The sequence below is a fragment of the Mercenaria mercenaria genome, unplaced genomic scaffold (assembly GCF_021730395.1).
Source record: "Mercenaria mercenaria strain notata unplaced genomic scaffold, MADL_Memer_1 contig_3289, whole genome shotgun sequence".
NCBI lineage: Eukaryota > Metazoa > Mollusca > Bivalvia > Venerida > Veneridae > Mercenaria > Mercenaria mercenaria.
In genome coordinates this window covers 39,619-61,332 of record NW_026461413.1, presented here as the reverse complement: position 1 = coordinate 61,332, position 21,714 = coordinate 39,619, and the positions used below count along the sequence as shown (strand labels likewise).

Sequence of the window (21,714 nt, the reverse complement as noted above, 5' to 3'; positions counted from 1 at the left end):
TTTCATAACATTGTAACTGCAAGGAATAGCCAACTGATAAACGATGTTCCCATTCAGAAGTTCTTAAACTGTTTAAAAAAGGTCACGATCATGATCATTTGCAGGTCTTAAGTCTTGAACTGATACGATAAATATATTAAAATAATTTTACAGTGTGTTGTACAAAACTGTCGGATTCAAAATTTGCACATTCTTGGCTGTTCGAAATTCTGAATGAACAAGGCTGTTCAGAAGACAACAAACCCCCCCAAAAAAACAGAAAATAACAACATGGGTTTTATCGAGTTTGTTTATGAGCAGTAATAAAATATATAATGCCTATGCTCTCTTACACTAATTTAAGCCATCTTCTTTTTTAGGAACACTCATACTCCCACTTTTTGTTACTATATGCATAAGTCATGGTCTCAAAACACCGGGTGCCCAACGTCACATGCTTAACAATCCTACGAGATCTGATGACTCTAGGTCAAATACGTTTTGCGATATGCTTGACACATATTCGGACAGACGTACGTACAAGGACAAATCTAAGTCCCCAACCCCTACAACCAAAAATAAAATTGGGGAAGGTTTAACACGTGTATCATTGAAGGTTCTATGTTCACCGCCGTTTGAATACATCTGCGGATGTCTCTAAATCGCTTTTTGTACTTTTAGCATGTGTAAATGTCGGGTTCTGCTCAACCCGGGACTAGAGGGCGTGGACGGTAGCATGCATTTCCACTACCGTCTACGAACAGGCTCAATCAAACCGAGCCTGCAACATTTTCGTTTTTGTCGTGTTGGGCGGCCTGTGAAGTTTCTACTTCTCTATTAATATAATACATTCTTATGCAGACACGACAAGTTGGGACTTAAATCTATGGTTGATGGCTGCCTGGACCATAACTCCGCCCCCACCGTAAGGATTGTGCTGCAGAACGCAATTGTTAGTGTAGCGTTTATGACGTCGTCTGTAGACACGGATACATGGTTGTGATGCCAAATTAGACGTTGGTGACGGTGACGTAGCGTAAGAAAACTAAAACACGGTAGGGCCTGCGGCAGATAATTTCCCGTTATCTAAGTCGATTTCTCACTGTATGTCGACTTATAGGCCGTCAACGGTTACCTACCTATAAAAGTGACATGGATTCAGCCGTCACAAGCCTGTCACGCTATCGGCGTTGACGTATGTAATTGTCCTGCTGTACTTGAGTTACACGCGGTCTACACGAACGAGGCCTATCGACAAGCGTTCCCGTGTTTCTGACACTTCGGACAAGAAGCAGTATTGTCGAGTCTAACAACTTGTTTATGCGTTTGCCAACATTCGAGCAAGACCAAAACTTGGGCCCTAAGTATCTTACCTGAGCTAAACACAATGTTGGTGGTTTTTTCTTTTATTGATCTTGTATTACTGTTACTACCTCTTAGCAATTTCAACATTTGTTAGCTTATTTTTATGTTGATTTGAACACGGTCTTTTGACATTTCACAACTACCAAAGTATCTGTCACATGATATCTTTGAGAACGTATATGACAAAATATAAATAAGATCACGTTTACATAATAGATGTAACATAAACACATGCAACTTTGTCGAATGACTATCTTTCAATTTTTGGTAATGGTGATACATTGTTGACTTTGTATTCGTTTCAGGCTAATATATTCATTTTTCTTCAACGTTCTTGATGAAATTAAATCTGTCCACACATCCATTGCAGCACGCCGATTGTAAATCTTATCATTGATTCGACATCTTAGGAATCCTTCTAAATTTCGGTCTTCTCATGTCTATTTAAATTTCACATTGTTCTGAAAAAAAAACATTCTATTCTTCCCTCTGTATATCGCAATTCGTGTTGAGGGGTCCTTGATTTCAAAGATGTTATTGGTGTTATTTTCTTTCAACGACCATTGACGTAGCTTGACAAGTACACGAAAGACATATTTTTCTTGAAAAACAGAAAAGGACAAACAGGAACTGATAACATTACGTTAGGTTGATATAGAGACGAGTATATACATATTATCTAACGACAAGTATTTGTTAAATATCAGCTGATATTCGAATATCAACATTACCTGGGATTTCCATCATTTTCTGGAAAAATTCTGAAGAAATGATAACACGTGAAAACATAAGTCCATCGCTATAAAAATATACGAAATAAAATGCTTAGTCAAATAATGTATTTCAAAATAGCAAATAGTAATGTAGGTATAGCGTATACGATCAAACTAATTACGGCAATATCAAACTTTTCATTTAACAAAGAGCATTTTTACATGTGACACTTGGTCAAGGCAACTGTGTACCTTCTGTGTTGTTAAATGCTGAGCGTTACTTCATTTTCTATTAACCGTTTCAGTCACCCGTTCAGAAGTTCTTTAGAAAGCACATTACATAATATTAACAAGACATATTTTCTGATAATAAGTATGAATATGATATAAAACAATAAAAAAATTCTTAAACTTGCGTTTTACTTTGTAATGATACTCGTGCCTTTATTTAGATATTGCAATTTTGTCAATATGGTCTTCTTATTTGTTGCGATATTGTATTAATTCAAAGTTACTGTAACAATTCCATTTTCATATCACTTTTATTTGCCTTGTGCAACACCTTTACAGAGCAAAGGTCCGTCTTTATGTAAAAGCATCGGAGGCCATACTACATAGTCAACTACTTTGCCAGTTTTAGTGTAAGTCCTGAACCTGTCACCATCAAAGTCTTTTCCCTTCATCTGTGACGTATCGAGTATGACTGGTGGATCCTGAGAATTCATTAACCAACAGATTTCTACACATTTCTTCATAAACTTTTCTGTGTTCGTCTTTCCTGCTAACTTTTTCTTTTTTGCACTGACAAAATGCTGAAAATATATTTGTTATTTTATTTTTCGTATTTAGATATCAATAATTTGTACAGTAATAATACCTGTAAAAAGATCCGTTGGAAGCAAAGAATGCAACCAAAAAGAATAACAGCAGACTCCGTTTGATTGAGTCTGTTCATGAGAGGTAATGAAATGTGCAACACCTCTAACGCCCCTAGCACCGGCTTAAGCGGAACTCTATTATGCATATGTTGAATGGCCTCCGTGATCCCAAAGGACCAGAAAATATAACAACACTGAATCCAAGTACGGGGAGACTTTTTACAGCCGCCACACGGCACTTGCAGTTGTGATAGTTAATAAAATCTGTAAAAAGATCCTTTGGAAGCAAAGAATGCAACAAAGAAGAATAATAGCAGACTCGGTTTGATTGAGTCTGTTCATGAGTAAGCCTAGCATGATATAGGAACTGTAACTGAAGTTAAAATTTTAGTAGCACTATTTATTATATACGTATGAAGTACAAATAAAAAAATATTATGAATGATCATCTTCTGAAAAAAGAGTTATTGGAGCCATGAAATATTTGGAAAAATGACTAAGTCATTTCATCTGCTGAAAACTATGCATGTTGTACCTCTAGGCATGGAAAAGGCATACATAATTATTGCAGATTTATTGCAGGTAAGATATTAGACAGATTACTTATTTCCATTTCACTGAAAGAACATGGATAAGATTTTGATAAACAGACGGTGTTCACTCGACAGTTTACATTCTATAAACTGATTGTTTCCCTTGAGCAAACAGGGTTTATGGTTAATCACTAAGAATTAGAACAAAAATGTAAGATCTCCTTCTTATTTAATGATATTATTAAGTCGCTATTAACATATACAAACTGTTTCTATTTTTGATGATGGTAATTCCTTAGCAGATATCAGTGAATTGAACTGCAAGATATTTTAAATTTAGATCAAAAATGATGTATAGATATCAAATAATCCTTCTTTTAATTATACAGAAATAATGAACTTTTATAAATGAATTAATGATATCATATGTAATTTGGGATCATAAAATACGTCATTCTAGTAATTGAATAAATGTTTTTTCAAGGAATACATGTTTTAAAACATGCAGCTTCAAGCTTTCAAGAAGTCCTACATTTTCGTACTTTTCCTGCTTTTTAGGTTCTGTTCCTACATTTTTTCTACTTTTTTGAAAAAAAAAAATCTTACTATTCCTACTTTTTAAATTAAATAAGAAGAAATATGTTGACAAATGTTGTTAGTCTATTTGTAGAATGAATTTTGTTACATTATATAAGGACTGATGGTATACTGGTGAGGCTCTGCTGTGTGCAATTGGATCTCAGAGTATCATAAAATAGATAGACCTTATATATTGTGATTGAAGCTCATTTGAAGTGCTGTCCTGCAGTGTAACTGTGAGTAAATGTAAGAGATTTTGAGGTAAGTTTGTCCTCGTAAATTCCTGCACTTCATCATCAGATTCCTACTTTTCTCCTACATTTTTTATATCTGAGCCTCCTACCTTTTCATTAAAGGTCACTTGAAAGCCTGCATGCTGATTAAAGTTTAAGTTTTAGTACCTGGAATACGCTATCTATTAGGTATGGCGCAAAACTTTTCCTCAGTTCTTTCAGTTGTCGCAGGCTGGTAACACCAATCTGTGAGAAAATAAAAATAATATTATATATAAAATGAGAAAAATGAAAAAGAAACGTATGTTGGTTGGTGGGGCAACGTATAGAAATGATAACAGCTGATGGTGTGCTGTAAGTTTCCTTATTCAGGTTAACATTTTTCTTGCTATTTTGTAAAGTAAAAAGTCTTGAGCGAACACTAGATGTGACTGACGGCAGTAAGTCCTCGCTTAACACACCACCAACCACTTCCATTTCCTACCAAAAATAAATCAGGGGACACATAGCAACTTTGTTTGATCACAAAAGATAAACTGGCTTGTTTTGTTGCATCAACCACTAGTATTTAAAGTATACATGAACATTCCTCGCTACTTCCGATTTAGTTTTTTTTCCCTAAGAAATCAAGGTCTTCTCATTTTAACGAGACAGACAATTGATGATGCAAAAAGGTACGTGCTAAGTTAAACATAATATTTTATTGAAGATTATCAATCGACCGTAGTCTTACACAGTGCCAAAATGAACATACATGTAAAGACTATAACCAAAGAGTAAATCGTTAGCATCTACCTGAGCTGATTTCGGTCTGCCATTTTCTGAATTCGGGACAGTCAACACACATGATTTTATATTCTTCGCATGCTCCGCAGATAAATTCTTACAGAAACCAAAAATCTCCTGAAAAACAATGAATTTCAATTTAAATGTCCCTTTTTGTTAACTTTTAGTTGTTTAATCCACAATAGTGCTTATCTATTAAGATGATGCCAAAATGAACAATTTATACTAAATTGTTTTATTTTTACCTTGTCATGCATGTACATATCCACTATGAAAAAAATCTATACATGCTCAGTTTTAGGGGCTTTGGGAGCTTCTTTCTGAAAACGTGATTGACTATGTCTATTTGAATTTTTTATTTTGATCATTACACCGTAATTTAAAAACTACAATATATTAGAACTGTACATGTGTCCATAAGACGGATGCCCACACACACTGCACCATCCTCTAAATAGCAAAGGACATAATTCTAGAAAAAATAACCACAGAAAAAGTATATTACTTATGGACATCTTCACACAAGAAGGTCTTACATCTGTAAAAAATTCAAGCACATTTCTTCAAATTGAATAGTGTTTGAGATGTTGGACATACAATCTTTTCTCTATATACTATTTATCAAAGGGACATAATTGCGGTAACAGTAGTCACTTAAAAATCCTTTATGGTTATCTGCATATCAAGAGTAATCATATGTGAAAGTTTGAAGCATATCAGGCAAATAGTGTGGGAGGAGCCGGACACACAAAATCAAAGGGCCATAACTGAGGTAAATATAGTCACTGAAATATCTGCGCACCAAGGTTGTTCTTCTGTGAAAGTTTGAAGCAAAACAGGCCAATAGTGTTGGAGGAATTGGACACAAAATGTTTCCGGACGTATGGACAGCAGCAACGCTAAACGCCGCCGCCATAAACCTACGGGAGCATAAAAAGAAACACATAAGCTCGAATATTACCTAGGTCTTGATGAGGTAAACTAGAACTGTCACAGGAGTAACGAATACCTCCACAATAGGACTTGTCACAGAAGAATGGCACCCATAAGAAAGACATGGCCACAAGAAGGTGCAATTTAAATCGAACTTGACCTGTATTTTATGATGTTACACACGTGTACCAAAATTTATAAAATCTGTCAAGCCTTTTTGGAGCTATTGTCCGGCAACTATGGGTTTAAAAAACTTTAAGTTGGAAATGGGCCATAATTACATATAAAATTGGTGGTTTGTAGCCAAAGTCGAACTTTACCTGTATTTTATGATGTCACCTGTGTAAAAAACATTTAAATCTGTCAAGAACTGTCACTGGAGTGTTTAATGACTCAAATTGTTGATGAAAATTGCACAATAGCTTGATTTTATGTTATCAAATAATAAGAGAGGTAGAGATTAAGTGTATCAAAACACTATATAAGTATAATTCTAAGCAAAAAAGGGACATGATTCAAGAAATATTGGTGCAAGAGTTATGCACCTTGTGTCATATAATGTGGGTGATGATGTGGAACAACTACTTCAAATTTGAAACAAATGCATTTCGTAACAACTGAGATATGGTGAAAATTAACCTTAAATTATAAGTAAAAGGGGGCATTATTCATGAAATATTGGTGTCAGAGTTATGCACCTAGTGTCACATGATGTGGGTGATAAGGTGAAATATTTATTTTAAGTTTGAATCAAATCCATTTTGTAATAACTGAGATACAGTGAAAATGCATCAAAATTAACCTTAAATTCTAAGTAAAATGTGAGCATGATTCATAAAAAAATTGTGTCAGAGTTATGCACCTTGTGTCACATGTTGTGGGTGATAAGGCGGAAGATCTATTTTAAGTTTGAATCAAATCCATTTTGTAATAACTGCGATATGAAAATGCATCAAAATTAACCTTAAATTCTAAGTAAAAGTGTGTGTGTGTGGGGGGGGGGGGGCATAATTCATATAAAATTGGTGTCAGAGATATGCACCTTGTGTCACATGATGTGGGTGATAAGGTTGAACATCTATTTTAAGTTTGAATCAAATCCATTTAGTAATAGTAATAACTGAGATAAGGATTTCTGGACGAGACGCGACGGGACGGGACGGGACGCGACGGGGCGCGACAAAACTGATTCCTATATATAGCCCCCTTCCATCCCCAACATGTTTGATACTCGTGACGGATACTCGTTTTAAGGAAATAAAAGATATTTGGAGTCGACATGAAAGAAAGTTATTTTACTATAAGTTAACTTTAACCTTGGAGCTACAGAACTGGGTATTATTTTCAATACACCGTCTTGATGAGGATAACAACTGACACTAGCTTTGTATAGTCCTTCTAGTGCTTCAGAAAGTAAAAACATGAAATTATTCTTTAGCCTACTGGCGACAAGTAATTCTGTCTTCGCCACCAGACTGAGTGCAGACCAATTCAGTCTGATCCTGGTCTGCACTTTCCGCTATTCAGTCGGTAAATTGTTCGTAAACACCCTTTAAATAATACATGGTACTGCTCAAATTGAATAACAGACCAGTCCATTTTAGAAATTTAGCACGGTAAGAGTTAAGCTATTTGACCGTGACCATTGCTTTAAATGTGTGGTCCTCCGCGTCCAAGTAGGTAAGCTCACTGACTTTAAATCAACCGATATGGGTTCAAAACCTAACTTGAGGTGTAAAAAACTTAATGGGTTGTAAGGAAGCCATTCAGCTGGCTTATGGAAGGTCAGTTCTGCCCAGATGCCTGTCGATGCCCAAAATAATGCCTGATCATCTGGGGTCATCCTTAGCTATTGAAAAACGCAAATGTCGCTTGTGATAAGACTTTGTGTTAATATAGTATAATATAAAACGGAACAGAGTCAATAATTACATGGATCATACAATTGTGTGTCCAAATATGGACAGATGTTATGACTCTTGTTCTATCCTAAACCTTGCACTGTATTCCACAATGATGTGACATTTGCCAAGTTAAAAAAATATCTGTAAGGGGTTACAATTATGGCCCCGAAAAGAAGGTTTCCAGACACGGACGGATGAACAGAGTGATTATTATATGGTTACATGTAGATTTCTCCAGAAAAAATAAGATTTGTTTCCATATAAGTTATTTCTATAGCATGATATGTAATTCACCTCCAATGTTTTGTAGAGATAGGCGATACCCTTCTCTTCTGATTGCAGCTCATCTTCGGCTTCTTCAAATGCATCAGTCCATTCATTGTCGTAAAGCTCAGAAAATTTCTCCGACAATTTAGTAGGCCGATTTTCGTCACTGAGGTCAGTAATATTTGGATTGTCGTTCATTATATTAGCTCCAACTACCTTGCTGAGCCTGTAGAATTTCAAAACGAATAAAATGTATGACCACATTTGTTGAGAAAACAGTGAAATTTAAATATCGGCTTGATGAGATGAAATGTGTTATGATATATGATCATGTTAGACAATTGAGTTTAACGCCATTTTTAAACAGCATTTCAATACGTAACAAAGGTCAGTTGAAATAAACAGTATTCCTGGGTGCTGTACCAGTACAAACCTGTTCTCCGCAAGTGATTGCCAACTTCCCTACATTAATCCGAAGAGGATGACGAATGTTTTTAAACACAGTGTCTTTTAATCAAATCGTTATCAACATACGCCTCGCGCAGGGATCGAACTCGCGACCTCAGCGATATGCAGATCTGCGTTCTCCCCATGGAGCTGAGACGGCAGCTTCCTATAAGGCCGTAAATAGTCGCCCCGACTTCATTTCAGTGTTGTTATATTTTCTGGTCCTTCGGGATCATAATTTCAACTCGTTTAAATTTGAAGATTGAATACGCTTAAGCCGACGCTAGGGGGCGTGGGGAGTGTTGCATTTTCCATTACTGCTCCTGAACAGACTCAAACAAACCTAGTCTGCAATTTTCATTGTTTGCCTTGTTGTCGATGCTTCCGAGAGATCTACTTTCCAGATTTTATTCCTATAAGACAACCCTAGACTTTGTTCAAGTATATGTTTTTTTGGTGGCTGTATCACGTGACCTTTTCTGGGACTGAACCTAGTCTGCTACTATTTTCAGATAGTTTCATTATTCCTGAATGGGTTTTAAAAAGTTATGGCGTAGAAGAGAATAGCATCGTGACATGTTAGGGCATCGTGACATGTTAGGGCATCGTGACATGTTAGGGCTTTTCGTACAAGATATTTTTATGAACCTTCTGGATTTTTCAACACATGTTCAGAAACAGTCGTATAAGTTATAGCACTTTGACAATAGAACAGGTATAATAATGCCAGTGGACTGAAAAAGAAATATGACATACTAAAAATGATAAATATTACACCGTCCTATCATGGTAAAAGTAATCTGAATATCCTTCTATGCATATAAAAGTTATATAACAGACATGAAATATGACATAACTCTTTGATATCTAAGTGTTATTTTGACCATTTATATTTAGGAGTCTTAGTCGTAAATTTATTTGAATATTCATTTATGTGTACAAATATATAAAAAGCTTTAAACAGAACAAGAAAATTGATATAAAACATATTAACCTCTTAACATGACCCTAGCCTTTGTTCTGGGGATCTTAACATCAGTGCATGCGTAAAAAAGAGACTAGACAAGAAAAAGAACGACTTTAATGTGTGACCTCAACATTTAAGGCAGGCGTATGGGTCCTGAATGTGACACTTTATCTTGTTATGTTTTGTCCAAGTAACTTGAATATCTGACATGCATAAAAATGTTATAGAGCGGACTAGAAAAAATACAAAGCACATCTGAACTTTAATACAATGTTAAATGATTACATTCATTTATTTAGTTATTACAAGTTTTTTTTTAATTTTATTTTAAACTAATGACAGTTTTGTGTGTTAACAAAGCTCACGTAGAATTATTATACAAATTGAAAGAGTAATTCTTACTAGCATGTAAGAATAAACTTTGAACTTGTAACATGTGTAAAATGTTGAGTTTTGCTGAACCCGTGGCTAGAGGTTAGCATGCATTTCTATTACCGTCCATGAACAGGCTCAGTCCAACCGAATGCTTGAAAAAGTTGGAAGTATATTCATAAAGGGCATGTATACAAATTTCAGCGCCATATCTCTTTGAAGTTTATTCAGAAATAACGAAATTATTGTTAACAATTAAATAGAATTAAATTAAAAATGTAACTTAATCGAATCTGTAAAAAGTAACGTTGGATAACTGTATTGAAAGAAAATTGGGTGAAACGTATATACCCTGGCCGTAACCAACAAAGACGGTTTTAAAACAAATTCTCCCAGCTCAATATAAAACATTTAGCCAATTCAAGAAAAGTTCCTGGTTTTGAAATTCACGGCTTGGCTCGGCTTGAACTATTTAAAAAAAATTTAAAAAACTTAACCATAAGTAGAGAGTAAGAAAAGGGGAGTTGAAAATACCTGGAAATCCTGCTCAAGTTAGCAGTGGCTATATTCTACTTTCAGTTTGGTGTATTTAAAAATGTCAAATGTAAAGTACATAAAACAATAATTATTATGTAAACAACTAAACAAAAACCTATTTTTCAGTTCATCAATTTCGTCTTTGGCACTTTTCAACTCCTTTTCGGTCATCTCATATTTTTCAACCAGACCTTTTGTTTTCACATTTGCGTTGCTGTTGCGTGTTGCATCTCCCGTACTCTTTTCTTTGCGGAGCTGTTCTATGGTCCTGGTGCAAAAAGAAAGTTGCAGGTCAGAAAGAAAATATCATTAAACGTTTTATGTCATTTGACTTTTATTGCTCATCGAAAAGATATGTTCGTTTTTGAATATCCTATAGCCAGTACTTGTGTCACGGTATAGTACTTGATATTTATTTCAGTAAGGAAAAGATTATTATTATGTAAAGTCTGTTCACTAGCTAGGTCGGTTGAGCACTAGCAAGTAATTCTAGATTAATGCATATATTTCTCACTTTGTTACCGTGACGGCAATATGCTGATTAGTTCCCAACGACAATAATTACTTTGTTTAAGGAGTAGGGACGAATTTCAAAATGTTTCCGTATTATGTAACAGAAAAGGATAAAAACGATCATATGTGTGTAAAGCAATCGCCCTATTAGTGAGTAGTCCCTGGGCGGAGCCCTGGAATAAATGCACAATGTTCGCACCCTGTTGCACTCATGAAGGACTAAAATACTTTGTAGATATCAACAGTTGCTGGCATTAAAGAACGTAAAAGCCTAAAACTAAAACTAACAAGAGGGCCAAGATGGCCTTAGGTCACTCACCTGAGAAACACATCATAACAGTGTAAACATATTTGACCTAGTGATTTCATGGAAACAAATATTCTGACCAATTTTCATTAAGACTGGACCAAAAATGTGTAAACAAGTATTTTCTTCCATTTGACCTAGTTTATGAGCCAAGATGACCTACATTCGAACTTGACCTAAATTTGATCAAAGCAATCATTCTGACCAAAATTCATAAAAATCAATTGAAAAATACAGCATCTATCGTATACACAAGGTTTTTCTTTGATTTGACCTAGTGACCTAGTTTTTGACCCCAGATGACCAATTTTCGAATTTGGCCTAGATTTCATAAAGATAATTATTCTGACTAAAATTTCATGAAGATCAGTTGAAAAATACAGCCTCTATCGCATACACAAGGTTTTTATTTGATTTAACCTAGTGACCTAGTTTTTGACCCCAGATGACCCATATTCAAACTTGACCTAAATTTGATCATGGCAATCATTCTGACTAAATTCCATGAACCTCAATTGAAAAATATAGCCTCTATCACATACAAAACATTTTTCTTTGATTTGTCCTAGCGACCTAGTTTTTGACCCCAGATGACCCATATTCAAACTTGACCATAATTTCATCAAGGCTATCATTCTGACCAAATTTCATGAAAATCAATTGAAAAATACGGCCTCTATCGCATACACAAGGTTTTTCTTTGATTTGACCTAGTGACCTAGTTTTTGACCACAGATGAGACATATTCTAATTTGATCTAGATTTCATCAAGGCAATTATTCTGACTAAATTTTATGAATATCCAGTTTAAAATGCAGCCCCTATTGCGTACACAAGGTTGTTCTTTAATTTGAACGGGTTACCTAGTTTTTGACCCCAGATGACCCATTTTCGAACTTGGATTTCATCAAGATAATCATTCTGACTAAAATTTCACGAAGATCAGTTGAAAAATACAGCCTCTATCGCATTCTTAAGGTTTTTCTTTGATTTAACCTAGTGACCTAGTTTTTGACCCCAGATGACCCATATTCAAACTTGACCTAGATTTTATCAAAGCAATCATTTTGACCAAAATTCATGAAGATCAGTTGACAAATACAGCCTCTATCGCATACACAGTCTTTCTTTAGTTTACCTAGTTTTTGACCCCAGATGACCCATTTTCTTACTTTGCCTAGATTTTATCAAGATAATCATTCTGACCAAATTTCATGAAGATCGGTTGAAAAATACAGCCTCTATTGCATACACAAGGTTTTTCTTTGATTTGACCTAGTGACCTAGGTTTCGATCCCTGATGACCCATTTTTGAACTCGGTCTAGATTTTATCAAGGTAATCATCCTGACCAAAATTCATTAAGATCAATTGAAAAATACAGCCTCTATCGCATACACAAGGTTTTTCTTTGATTTGACCTAGTGACCTAGTTTTTGATCTCAGATGATCCATTTTTAAACTTGGCCTAGATTTTATCAAGGTAATCATACTGACCAAAATTCATTAAGATCAATTGAAAAATACAGCCTCTATCGCATACACAAGGTTTTTCTTTGATTTGACCTAGTGACCTAGTTTTTGACCCCAGATGACCCTTTTTCGAACTTGGCCTAGATTTCATCAAGGTAATCATTCTGACCAAATTACATGAATATCAGTTGAAAAATACAGCCTCTATCGCATACACAAGCTAAATGTTGACAGACGACAGACAGACGACGGACGCCGGACATCGAGCGATCACAAAAACTCACCTGGTGAGCTAAATATGTGCGAGTGGGGCACTTTTTTTGCATTAAGGTATTGGACCCCTAATAGTAATGTTTTAAAAATGGTATGCACTAGGTATGTCCTTGCATTTTATTGCAAAATTAAAACAACCTTTACCGTGCCGTGTTTTATGAATTTTGTATAAATTATGCTATTTCCGCAAGCTCAAGTTGAGACAAATTGCAAACTAATGACCACTGTTCAAAACGTTTGCAGAAAATTCATTTTAGCATTTATTTTAATGAAAGAAACACCAAACTATTGGTAATCACAAAATAAAACTGTCAAAATCATTTTTTCAAGGGTTCCTCAAGTAAACGGATTTAATGAGTCAGAATTCTAACTCCAACATTAAAAAAATATGATCGAGTCCAGTGGGACTGTTTTCAATTTTGCTCACTTCATTCAAAAATAATCTTGGGACAGAAGTAAAACCTGCCTACATCTCATCCACAATATGCAATCTAAAGAGTAAAGGCAAAATAGAGAACTTTTACAGCATGTTACTCGGTATTTTTAAAGATGTCTTAACTTCGCCCTCTTCTGTTTCAGAGGTATATTCACTTTGATCAGTAAAAAAAAAATCAACTTAAAACATTCCATTCTTGTACAATGAATCAATTATATGTCTTAAAAACATTTACTCGGGAAAAAGGAAAATACAAATAAATTGGTCCCAGTGGGGCTTGAACCTAAGCCCCTAGAAAAATTTCAGTCATAATAGATGTATTGTAGGAATTGAATACTGTTTAAAAAAGGAGGTAATCTATTACGGGTCTAATACCTTAATAATTAAATTCATGATAATAATTATTATATTCAAGTATCTGAGCGTAAACGTTCACAAAATATATCGTATTGAAGACCTCTTTATTTGCTTTCGCTTTTTCGTATTAATTGCATTGCTTCAAATCAAAGTAAACAACAAAGGAAAAGTTAACATCTCAAATTGCTCCTTCTCGCTTAGGATTTCATAATTCACCCTGCACAATATAATTAACCATTGTCGTTCCACTGATTCGTTTGTGTAACGTGTCCGCGGAAAATACGAGGCTTTCGATTGCACTAAGTACACTATTGTTATTTTACAAATTTACTAACAATCTCACTGAATTACCTTTTAGATTCTTCGAGTTCTTTCTTCAGCGTGCTGATTTCATCTGTTTTCTTTTTAAGTTGATCTGCTGCCTGCGACCTAAAAATAGATATGAGACAACAGCATTTTATTGTTTATTCGACATTATGCATCTGTAAGGATGCTAGATCTATATTTCTAGCATTTTAACATTTAAGGTGCGGTTTAAGATGCTGTACGTCAAACAGTATTTTCAGATTATCTTTCAAACTACTATCGTTCGGCAGCTCTTCATGTATAATGCATATCTATATTTTATCTGTCTGAAATTGCACAAGCAATTCTCCTACTGAGAGTATCTCTGATCACCATCATTTAATGTTTTTAATATTATACGTTCTAGCACATCTATCAATAAGGAACTCAGTCACAGTGTGCTAACTTTTTTAATTGATGTCATCGATACAATCCATCCAGATCAGGTGATGTCATTTATATTTCCATACTCAACTTCGCAACAGATATGTTATTGTTAACATTTTACTTTAGAAATATTTCGAGAGAAACAAAATCGTCTAAAATATTCAAGATTTTTCGATACGATATCAAGGCCTGATGCTCAAAATGGTAACAGAATGGTTAATGCATGAGGTGCTCAAAATGGTAACAGAGTGGTTAATGCATGAGGTGCTCAAAATGGTAGCAGAGTGGTTAATGCATGAGGTGCTCAAAATGGTAGCAGAGTGGTTAATGCATGAGGTGCTCAAAATGGTAGCAGAGTGGTTAATGCATGAGGTGCTCAAAATGGTAGCACAGTGGTTAATGCATGGTGCTCAAAATGGTAGCAGAGTGGTTAATGCATGAGGTTTCTCTTATAAAGACAAATGGATAATCAGATTGCACTGATTATCAACTTTTGTAAAAACGTCTTCAACATTTTCTCCTCATTTCATTTTCTTGTTACATTTTTCTATATTCACGTACTAAGACAATTGAAAAGTCATTTGGTATTTTTTCGCCACAATGCAGATATTCTTTTATCTTTGATAATAACAATTTTATACCCAAAACCTTCAGTATGAATTATTTTGCCCCACCACTCTAAATCATGTTCACAACAGTTTGCAACAGTGCAGCTCCTATAAATCGAGAAAAACTGTAGTCTGATCAAGTCTGCACATCTCATTCCTTTTTTATTATTTTCTGCTATTTCTATAAAATAAGAACACTATAGACTAGATTGTACTTGGAAGATTTTAACTAAAAACTCTACATATATTACTCAGATTTTTTACGGTTATCTTCTGTCCCATTTTGACTCTTCTTGGATTTTTCAATTTTATCTTGCAGGATCTTCAGCTCCTTATTCAGCTTATCTATTTCAGTTTGTTTTGTTTCTTGTTCTTCTGTGTTTGACCTGAAATCAAATACACGAACTTGCTCTAAGGTTTTTTCTAAATATACGTTTAAAGTTTATATTTTCATTACTTGAAAGTCTTACTGATACATAACTAAATTAAAGGTAAAATTCAAGTATTAAGATAAAATTGTCAAAATTATTCTGTTATATTTATCAAGAGATTTAATAAGCTAATTTTATTAAATCCTTAGTCATCTAAATGTATTTTTTCTTGTATTTACATGCTATTGAATTTTTCATGTTTTTAAATGTATTGCTTTTGCGGGATTATTGATGTGTCTTAACTCATCCAAAAAAGAAACTCACTTCTGTAATTGCTTTCTCCCGTTTTTGAGTTCATCATTTTCCCTGAAAAAATAAACACAGCGATTGTGGTTCCACTGATACGTTTCTGCAGAAAATACGAGACTTTCGATAACACAAAGTACATTATTGTTATTTTACAGATTTACTAACAATCTAACTGAATTACCGTTTAAAATTTGCTAGTTCATTCTTCAGCGCGCTGATTTCATCTGTTTTCTTTTTAAGTTGATCTTCTACCTGCGAACTTAAAATAGATATTAGACAGCAGCATTTTAATGTTTATTCGACATTCTGCATTTTAACATTTAAGATGCGGTACGTCTAAACATTTATAAAGATTATCTTTCAATCTGCCGTTCGACAGCTCTTCATGTATAATGTATATCTGTATTATCTGCCTGAAATTCTACACTAATTCTCCTTCTGTATCACCATTACTTATATATTTTGATATAATATATTCTTGAACAACTATTACATAAGGCTTACAAAAAGTCAGTATCACAGTGTAGATATATTAACATTTTTAAATTGGTGTCATTGATACAATCTATTCAGTGAAGGTGATTTTTCTTTTACAGGTACATTGTAGAAGTATTCAATTATATTTTCATACTCTGTTTTTCAACATTAGTTTTTCTTTTTGTAATCATTATACTTTAGAAATATTTCGAGAGAAAACAAAATCGTCCTAAATATTGGAGACTTCTTCCATACGATATCTATATTTTAATAGATATTTATATATTTCTCTATATTATCTACAGCATGATATTTTTTATTCGATATTCTGCATCTGCAAAAATGCCAAGTCTATATTTCCAGCATTTTAACTTTTACGATGCGATACGTCTAAATATTTATTCACATTATCTTTAAATCTACCGTTCGGCTACTCTTTATGTATATCTATTTTATCTGCCTAAACCTACACGTCAAGCAATTCTTCTACTACTAGGGGTATCTCTTATCACAATTACTGATTTCTTTAATAGAATATGTTCTTGAACAACTATAACATAAGACTTACATGTACTCAATCAATGCATGGGTTTCCTTCACAAAGACGTTTCTCTATTTGGGCAAATGGATAATCAAATTGCACGGATTATCAAATTTTGTAACATGTTTTTAACATTTTCTCTTCTTTTATCTTTTATTGTCACATTTTTCTGCATTCATGTAGTAAGACAAATGAAAAGTCATTCCATACTTTTCACCACTATGCAAGTATATTTTAACTTTGGGTATTACTAAATAACTCTTTTATACCCAAAACCTTCAGTATGAATTATTTTGCCCTACCACACTGAATCATGATCCCAACATTTTGCAATAACGCAGCTCACATAAATTATAGACTGCATATTTCATTGTTGTTTTTATTAATTTATTTATTTATTTATTTATTTATTTATTTATTCATTTATTTGTTGATGTTTTTTGCTAATTCTATGAAATTAGAGCACTATTAACTAGTTTTAACTTAGAAAAAAATAACTGAAATCATATTATATATATATATATAAGGTGGGCCGATGGTCTAGCGGTAACACGCTTGACTGTCAATCCAGAGGTCCGGGATGCGAATCCCGGTACAGGCACTGGAAATTTCTGATATGCTCTTGCCAGAACCAGATTGCCTATTTGCAAGTACCTAGGCTAAGTTAGCTGGTCACGTCTGTATCTAAAACTTTCTCTCTGACTGTTCTGGGGGCTTTATCTCAGATTGCTCTGTGTCTGTACTAGTAGAGGATGAATTTTGCGCCCTGTGTGGCTGCATCTGCTATATGTAAAGCACCTTTGGACGTGTTTATCATGAAAATGGCGCTATATAAATCTGGTATAATAATGATAATAATAATAAAATAATTATAATAATAATAATAATAATAACAATAATAACTACTCAGATCTTTTTAAGTTATCATCAGTCCCATTTTGACTCTTCTCGGATTTTTCAAGTTTATTTTGCAGGATCTTCAACTCAGCATTCAGCTTATCTATTTCAGTTTGTTTTGTTTTTTGTTCTTCTGTGTTTGACCTGAAATCCAAATTATCAAAGCTGCTCTTCGGGAGATTTTTTTTAAATATACGTTAAAAATTAATATTTTTATTACTTGGAAGTCTTAATGATACAAATCAAAATTCAAGTTGAAATTCAAGTAGAAATATAAAATTGTCAATTTTGAAACTTTTTGTTATTTTGTTATATAAATATTTATAAGGTAATTTAATTAAATCCTTAGACGTCTAAATGTATTATTTCTTGTATTTACATCATGTTGATTTTTATGCTTTTAAATGTATTTCTTTGCGAGGATATTAATGTGTCTGAACAGAATAAAAAACTCGCTTCTGTTAATGCATTTTCTTGCTTTTGAGCTCATCATTTTCCCTACAAAATAAAAAAAACCAGCGATTGTGGTTTCACTGATACGTTTCTGCAGAAAAAATACGAGGCTTTCGATATTACTATGTAAAACATTATTGTTATTTCATAGTTTTACTAACACTCTAACTGAATTACCTTTTAGATTTTTCTAGTTCATTCTTCAGCGTGCTGATTTCATCTGTTTTCTTTTGAAGTTGATCTGCTGTCTGCGAACTAAAAATAGATATAAGATATAATAGATTTTTTGTTTATTCGACATTCTGCATCTGTAAGGATGCCAGATCTATATTTCCAGCATTTGAACATTTAAGATGCCGCACGTCTAACATTTATTCTGATTATCTTTCAGTCTACCGTTCGACATCTCTTATGTTAATGTACTATATATTTATTTTACCTGCCTGAAATCATACAAGCAATTCTCATTCTACTTGTATCACCATTACATAATATGTTCTTAACAATTATTACATAAGGATAACAAAAATTCAATATTACAGTGTACATATATTAACATTTTTTTAAATTGGTGATACTGATACAATCTATTTAGTGCAGGTGATTTGCCGTTTACAGGTTCATTATAAAAGTATTCATTTATATTCCCATACTCAGATTTTAAAAATTTATTTTTATACTCATTATACTTTAGAAATATTCCGAGAGAAAACAAAAACGTCTTAAAAATGTAAAATTATTCTATATGATATCAAGGCCTGGTGCTCAGCATTGTAACACAGTGCTTAATGCATGCGTTTCCTTCACAAAACGTTTCGCTATATGGGCAAATGGATATTCAGATTACACAGATTAACAACTTTTGTAACATGTTTTTAACATTTTCTCTTCATTTATCTTTTATTGTCACATTTTCTGCATTCATGTAGTAAGACAAATGAAAAGTCATTCGGTAGTTTTTTCCCACAATGCAAGTATATTTTATACTTTAGAGAAATAACTCTTTTATAATCAAAACCTTTAGTATGAATTATTTTGCTCTACCACACTGAATCATGTTCTCAACAGTTTACAATAGCGCAGCTCCCATAAATTATACACTGCACATTTAATTGCTTTTCTTGCTAATTCTAAGAAATAAGAGCACTATAGACTAGTTTTTACTTAAAAATAACTAAAAAACGTATATTACTTAGATTTGTTTAAGTGATCATCGGTCCCTTTTTGACTTTTCCCGGACTTTTCAAGTTTATCTTGCAGGATCTTCAGCTCAGCATTCAGTTTATCTATTTCAGTTTGTTTTGTTTTTTGTTCTTCAGTGATTGACCTGAAATCCAAATTATCAAAGCTGCTCTTTTGGGAGATATTTTACATATAGGTTTAAAGTTTAATATTTTCATTACTTGAAAGTCTTAAAGATACAAATCAAAATTCAAGTTAAAATTCAAGTAGAAATATAAAGTTGTCAATTTTGAAACCTTTTGTTATTTTGTTATAAAAAAATTAATAAGCTAATTTAATTAAATTCTTAGGCGTCTAAATGTGTTATTTCTTGTATTTACATGCTGTTAAATTTTTATGCTTTTAAATGTATTGTTTTTACGAGAATATTTATGTGCCTGAACACAATGAAAAAAAACTCACCGCTGTATTTGCTTTTTCTCGCTTTTGAGCTCATCATTTTCCCTGCAAAATAAAAAACAGCGATTGTGGTTCCACTGATACGTTTCCGCAGAAAATACGAGGCTTTCGCTATTACTAAGTACACTATTGTTATTTTATAGAGTAACTAAAACTCTAACTGAATTACCTTTTAGATTTTTCTAGTTCATTGTTCAGCGTGCTGATTTCATCTGTTTTCTTTTTAAATTGATCTGCTGCCGGCGAACTATAAATAGATATGAGACAACAGCATTTTATTGTTTATTCAATATTCTGCATCTGTAAGGATGCCAGATCTATATTTCCAGCATTTTAACATTTAGGATGCGGTACGTCTAAAGATGTCTCCATGTTGATGTATATCGATTTTACTTGCCTGAAATCATACAAGCAATTCTCATCTACGTGTATCACCATTACTTATATTTTTTAATATAATATGTTCTTGAACACCTATTACATAAGGCTTACAAAAATTCAATATCACAGTATAGATATATTAACATTTTTCAAATTGGTGTCATTGATACAATCTATTTAGTGCTGGCGATTTGTCGTTTACAGGTACATTGTTAAAATATTCAATTATATGTCCATACTCAATTTTCAACATTTGTTATTTTGTAATCATTATACATGTACATTAGAAATATTTCGAGAGAAAAACAAAATCGTCTTAAATATTTTTGATTATTCCATACTATATCTATATTTTATTAGATATTTATATATTTTTCTATATTATCTACAGCATTTTATTGTCTATTCGACATACTGCATCTGTAAGAACGCCATATATATATTTCCAGCATTTTAACTTTTAAGATGCGGTACGTCTAAAATATATTCAGATTATCTTTTAATCTACAGTTCAATACCTCTCCATGTATATCTATTTTATCTGCCTGAAACTACACGTCAAACAGTTCTTCTACTATTAAGCGTATCTCTTATCGCCATTACTTATATTTTTAAATATAATATGTTCTTGAACAACTATTACATAAGGCTTATAGGTACTCAGCCACAGTGTCAATATGTTAATATTTTTAAACTGATAGATATGCCACTGATACACTCTATTCAGTGGAGATGATTTTTCGTTTAAAGGTACATTATCGAAGTATTCATTTATATTATCATACTCAAATTTTCAACACTTATTTTTTGTAACCATTATACTTTAGAAACATTTCGAGAGAAAACAAAAACAGCTTAAATATGTAAAATTATTCCAAAAGATATCAAGACCTGGCTGATATTCATAAAGCTCCTAAGGGAAAATTTTCCCTAAGAGACTAACTAAGGGAAAAGTTCCACCTTGTATTAGATATAGACAATTATCACCTTTGATTTTACCTAAATGCAATTATTATAAAACATATTGTTGAACTTTATCAGACATTTTTACTTGCATTTACATCAGTATGCCAAACTGGTCCAGAGGCCAGGGCATTCTAATGCTGTTTACAAGTATAATTTATTATACAAAACAAGGGCCAATAGTGGAAAGAACATATCTCCAAATGTACATCAAAATACTCGAGAGCTGATCTGAAATTCAACTTTTTTCCATGGGGAGCTTGCTAACTCCCAATTGGTATCATTTTTATAATGTATATATCCTTTCGGCACCTGTAACGTAATAAAACGTATTAGCGTCTGATGGCACTTTCACGCTTCCGTAGAATCTATTACACAAAATTCATTTTGAAAATATTTCCGAAATGTCTAGGTATGCAGCTCTCAAATACGGAAATATGTATTACATCTGAGGCAAATGCTGACACTTTCAGACAACATAAAGCGATTT

The 21,714-nt window shown here is 33.3% G+C and overlaps 1 protein-coding gene and 1 long non-coding RNA gene across 2 annotated transcripts; both read right to left on the bottom strand.

Annotated features, from left to right (window-relative positions):
• Nucleotides 1-2,168: 2,168 nt before the first annotated feature.
• On the bottom strand, nucleotides 2,169-15,932 carry LOC128552918 (uncharacterized). Its single transcript, XM_053533997.1, has 8 exons — nucleotides 15,887-15,932; nucleotides 15,443-15,577; nucleotides 14,203-14,280; nucleotides 10,609-10,761; nucleotides 8,198-8,396; nucleotides 5,076-5,183; nucleotides 4,449-4,526; nucleotides 2,169-2,869 (listed from the first exon to the last, which is right to left on the bottom strand). Exons 4-8 carry the CDS (start codon nucleotides 10,662-10,664, stop codon nucleotides 2,600-2,602), a joined length of 711 nt encoding a protein of 236 aa, XP_053389972.1. The 5' UTR covers nucleotides 10,665-10,761; nucleotides 14,203-14,280; nucleotides 15,443-15,577; nucleotides 15,887-15,932; the 3' UTR covers nucleotides 2,169-2,599.
• Nucleotides 15,933-19,434: 3,502 nt separating this feature from the next.
• On the bottom strand, nucleotides 19,435-20,130 carry LOC128552920 (uncharacterized). The gene is made up of 3 exons (XR_008369203.1): nucleotides 20,050-20,130; nucleotides 19,884-19,925; nucleotides 19,435-19,566 (listed from the first exon to the last, which is right to left on the bottom strand). It is a non-coding gene; the product is annotated as an uncharacterized LOC128552920 (long non-coding RNA).
• Between the last annotated feature and the right edge of the window lie 1,584 nt (nucleotides 20,131-21,714).

Bases quoted from the DNA above. Each gene is read 5' to 3' on its own strand.
- LOC128552918 (XM_053533997.1), bottom strand. From the start codon at position 10,664: ATGACCGAAAAGGAGTTGAAAAGTGCCAAAGACGAAATTGATGAACTG. The intron at 4,527-5,075 runs GTAGATGCTAAC...ATTTTCTCACAG, and splicing joins GCAGACCGAAATCAGCTCAG to ATTGGTGTTACCAGCCTGCG. The intron at 2,870-4,448 runs GTACTAAAACTT...ATATATTTTCAG, and splicing joins TAATAGATAGCGTATTCCAG to CATTTTGTCAGTGCAAAAAA.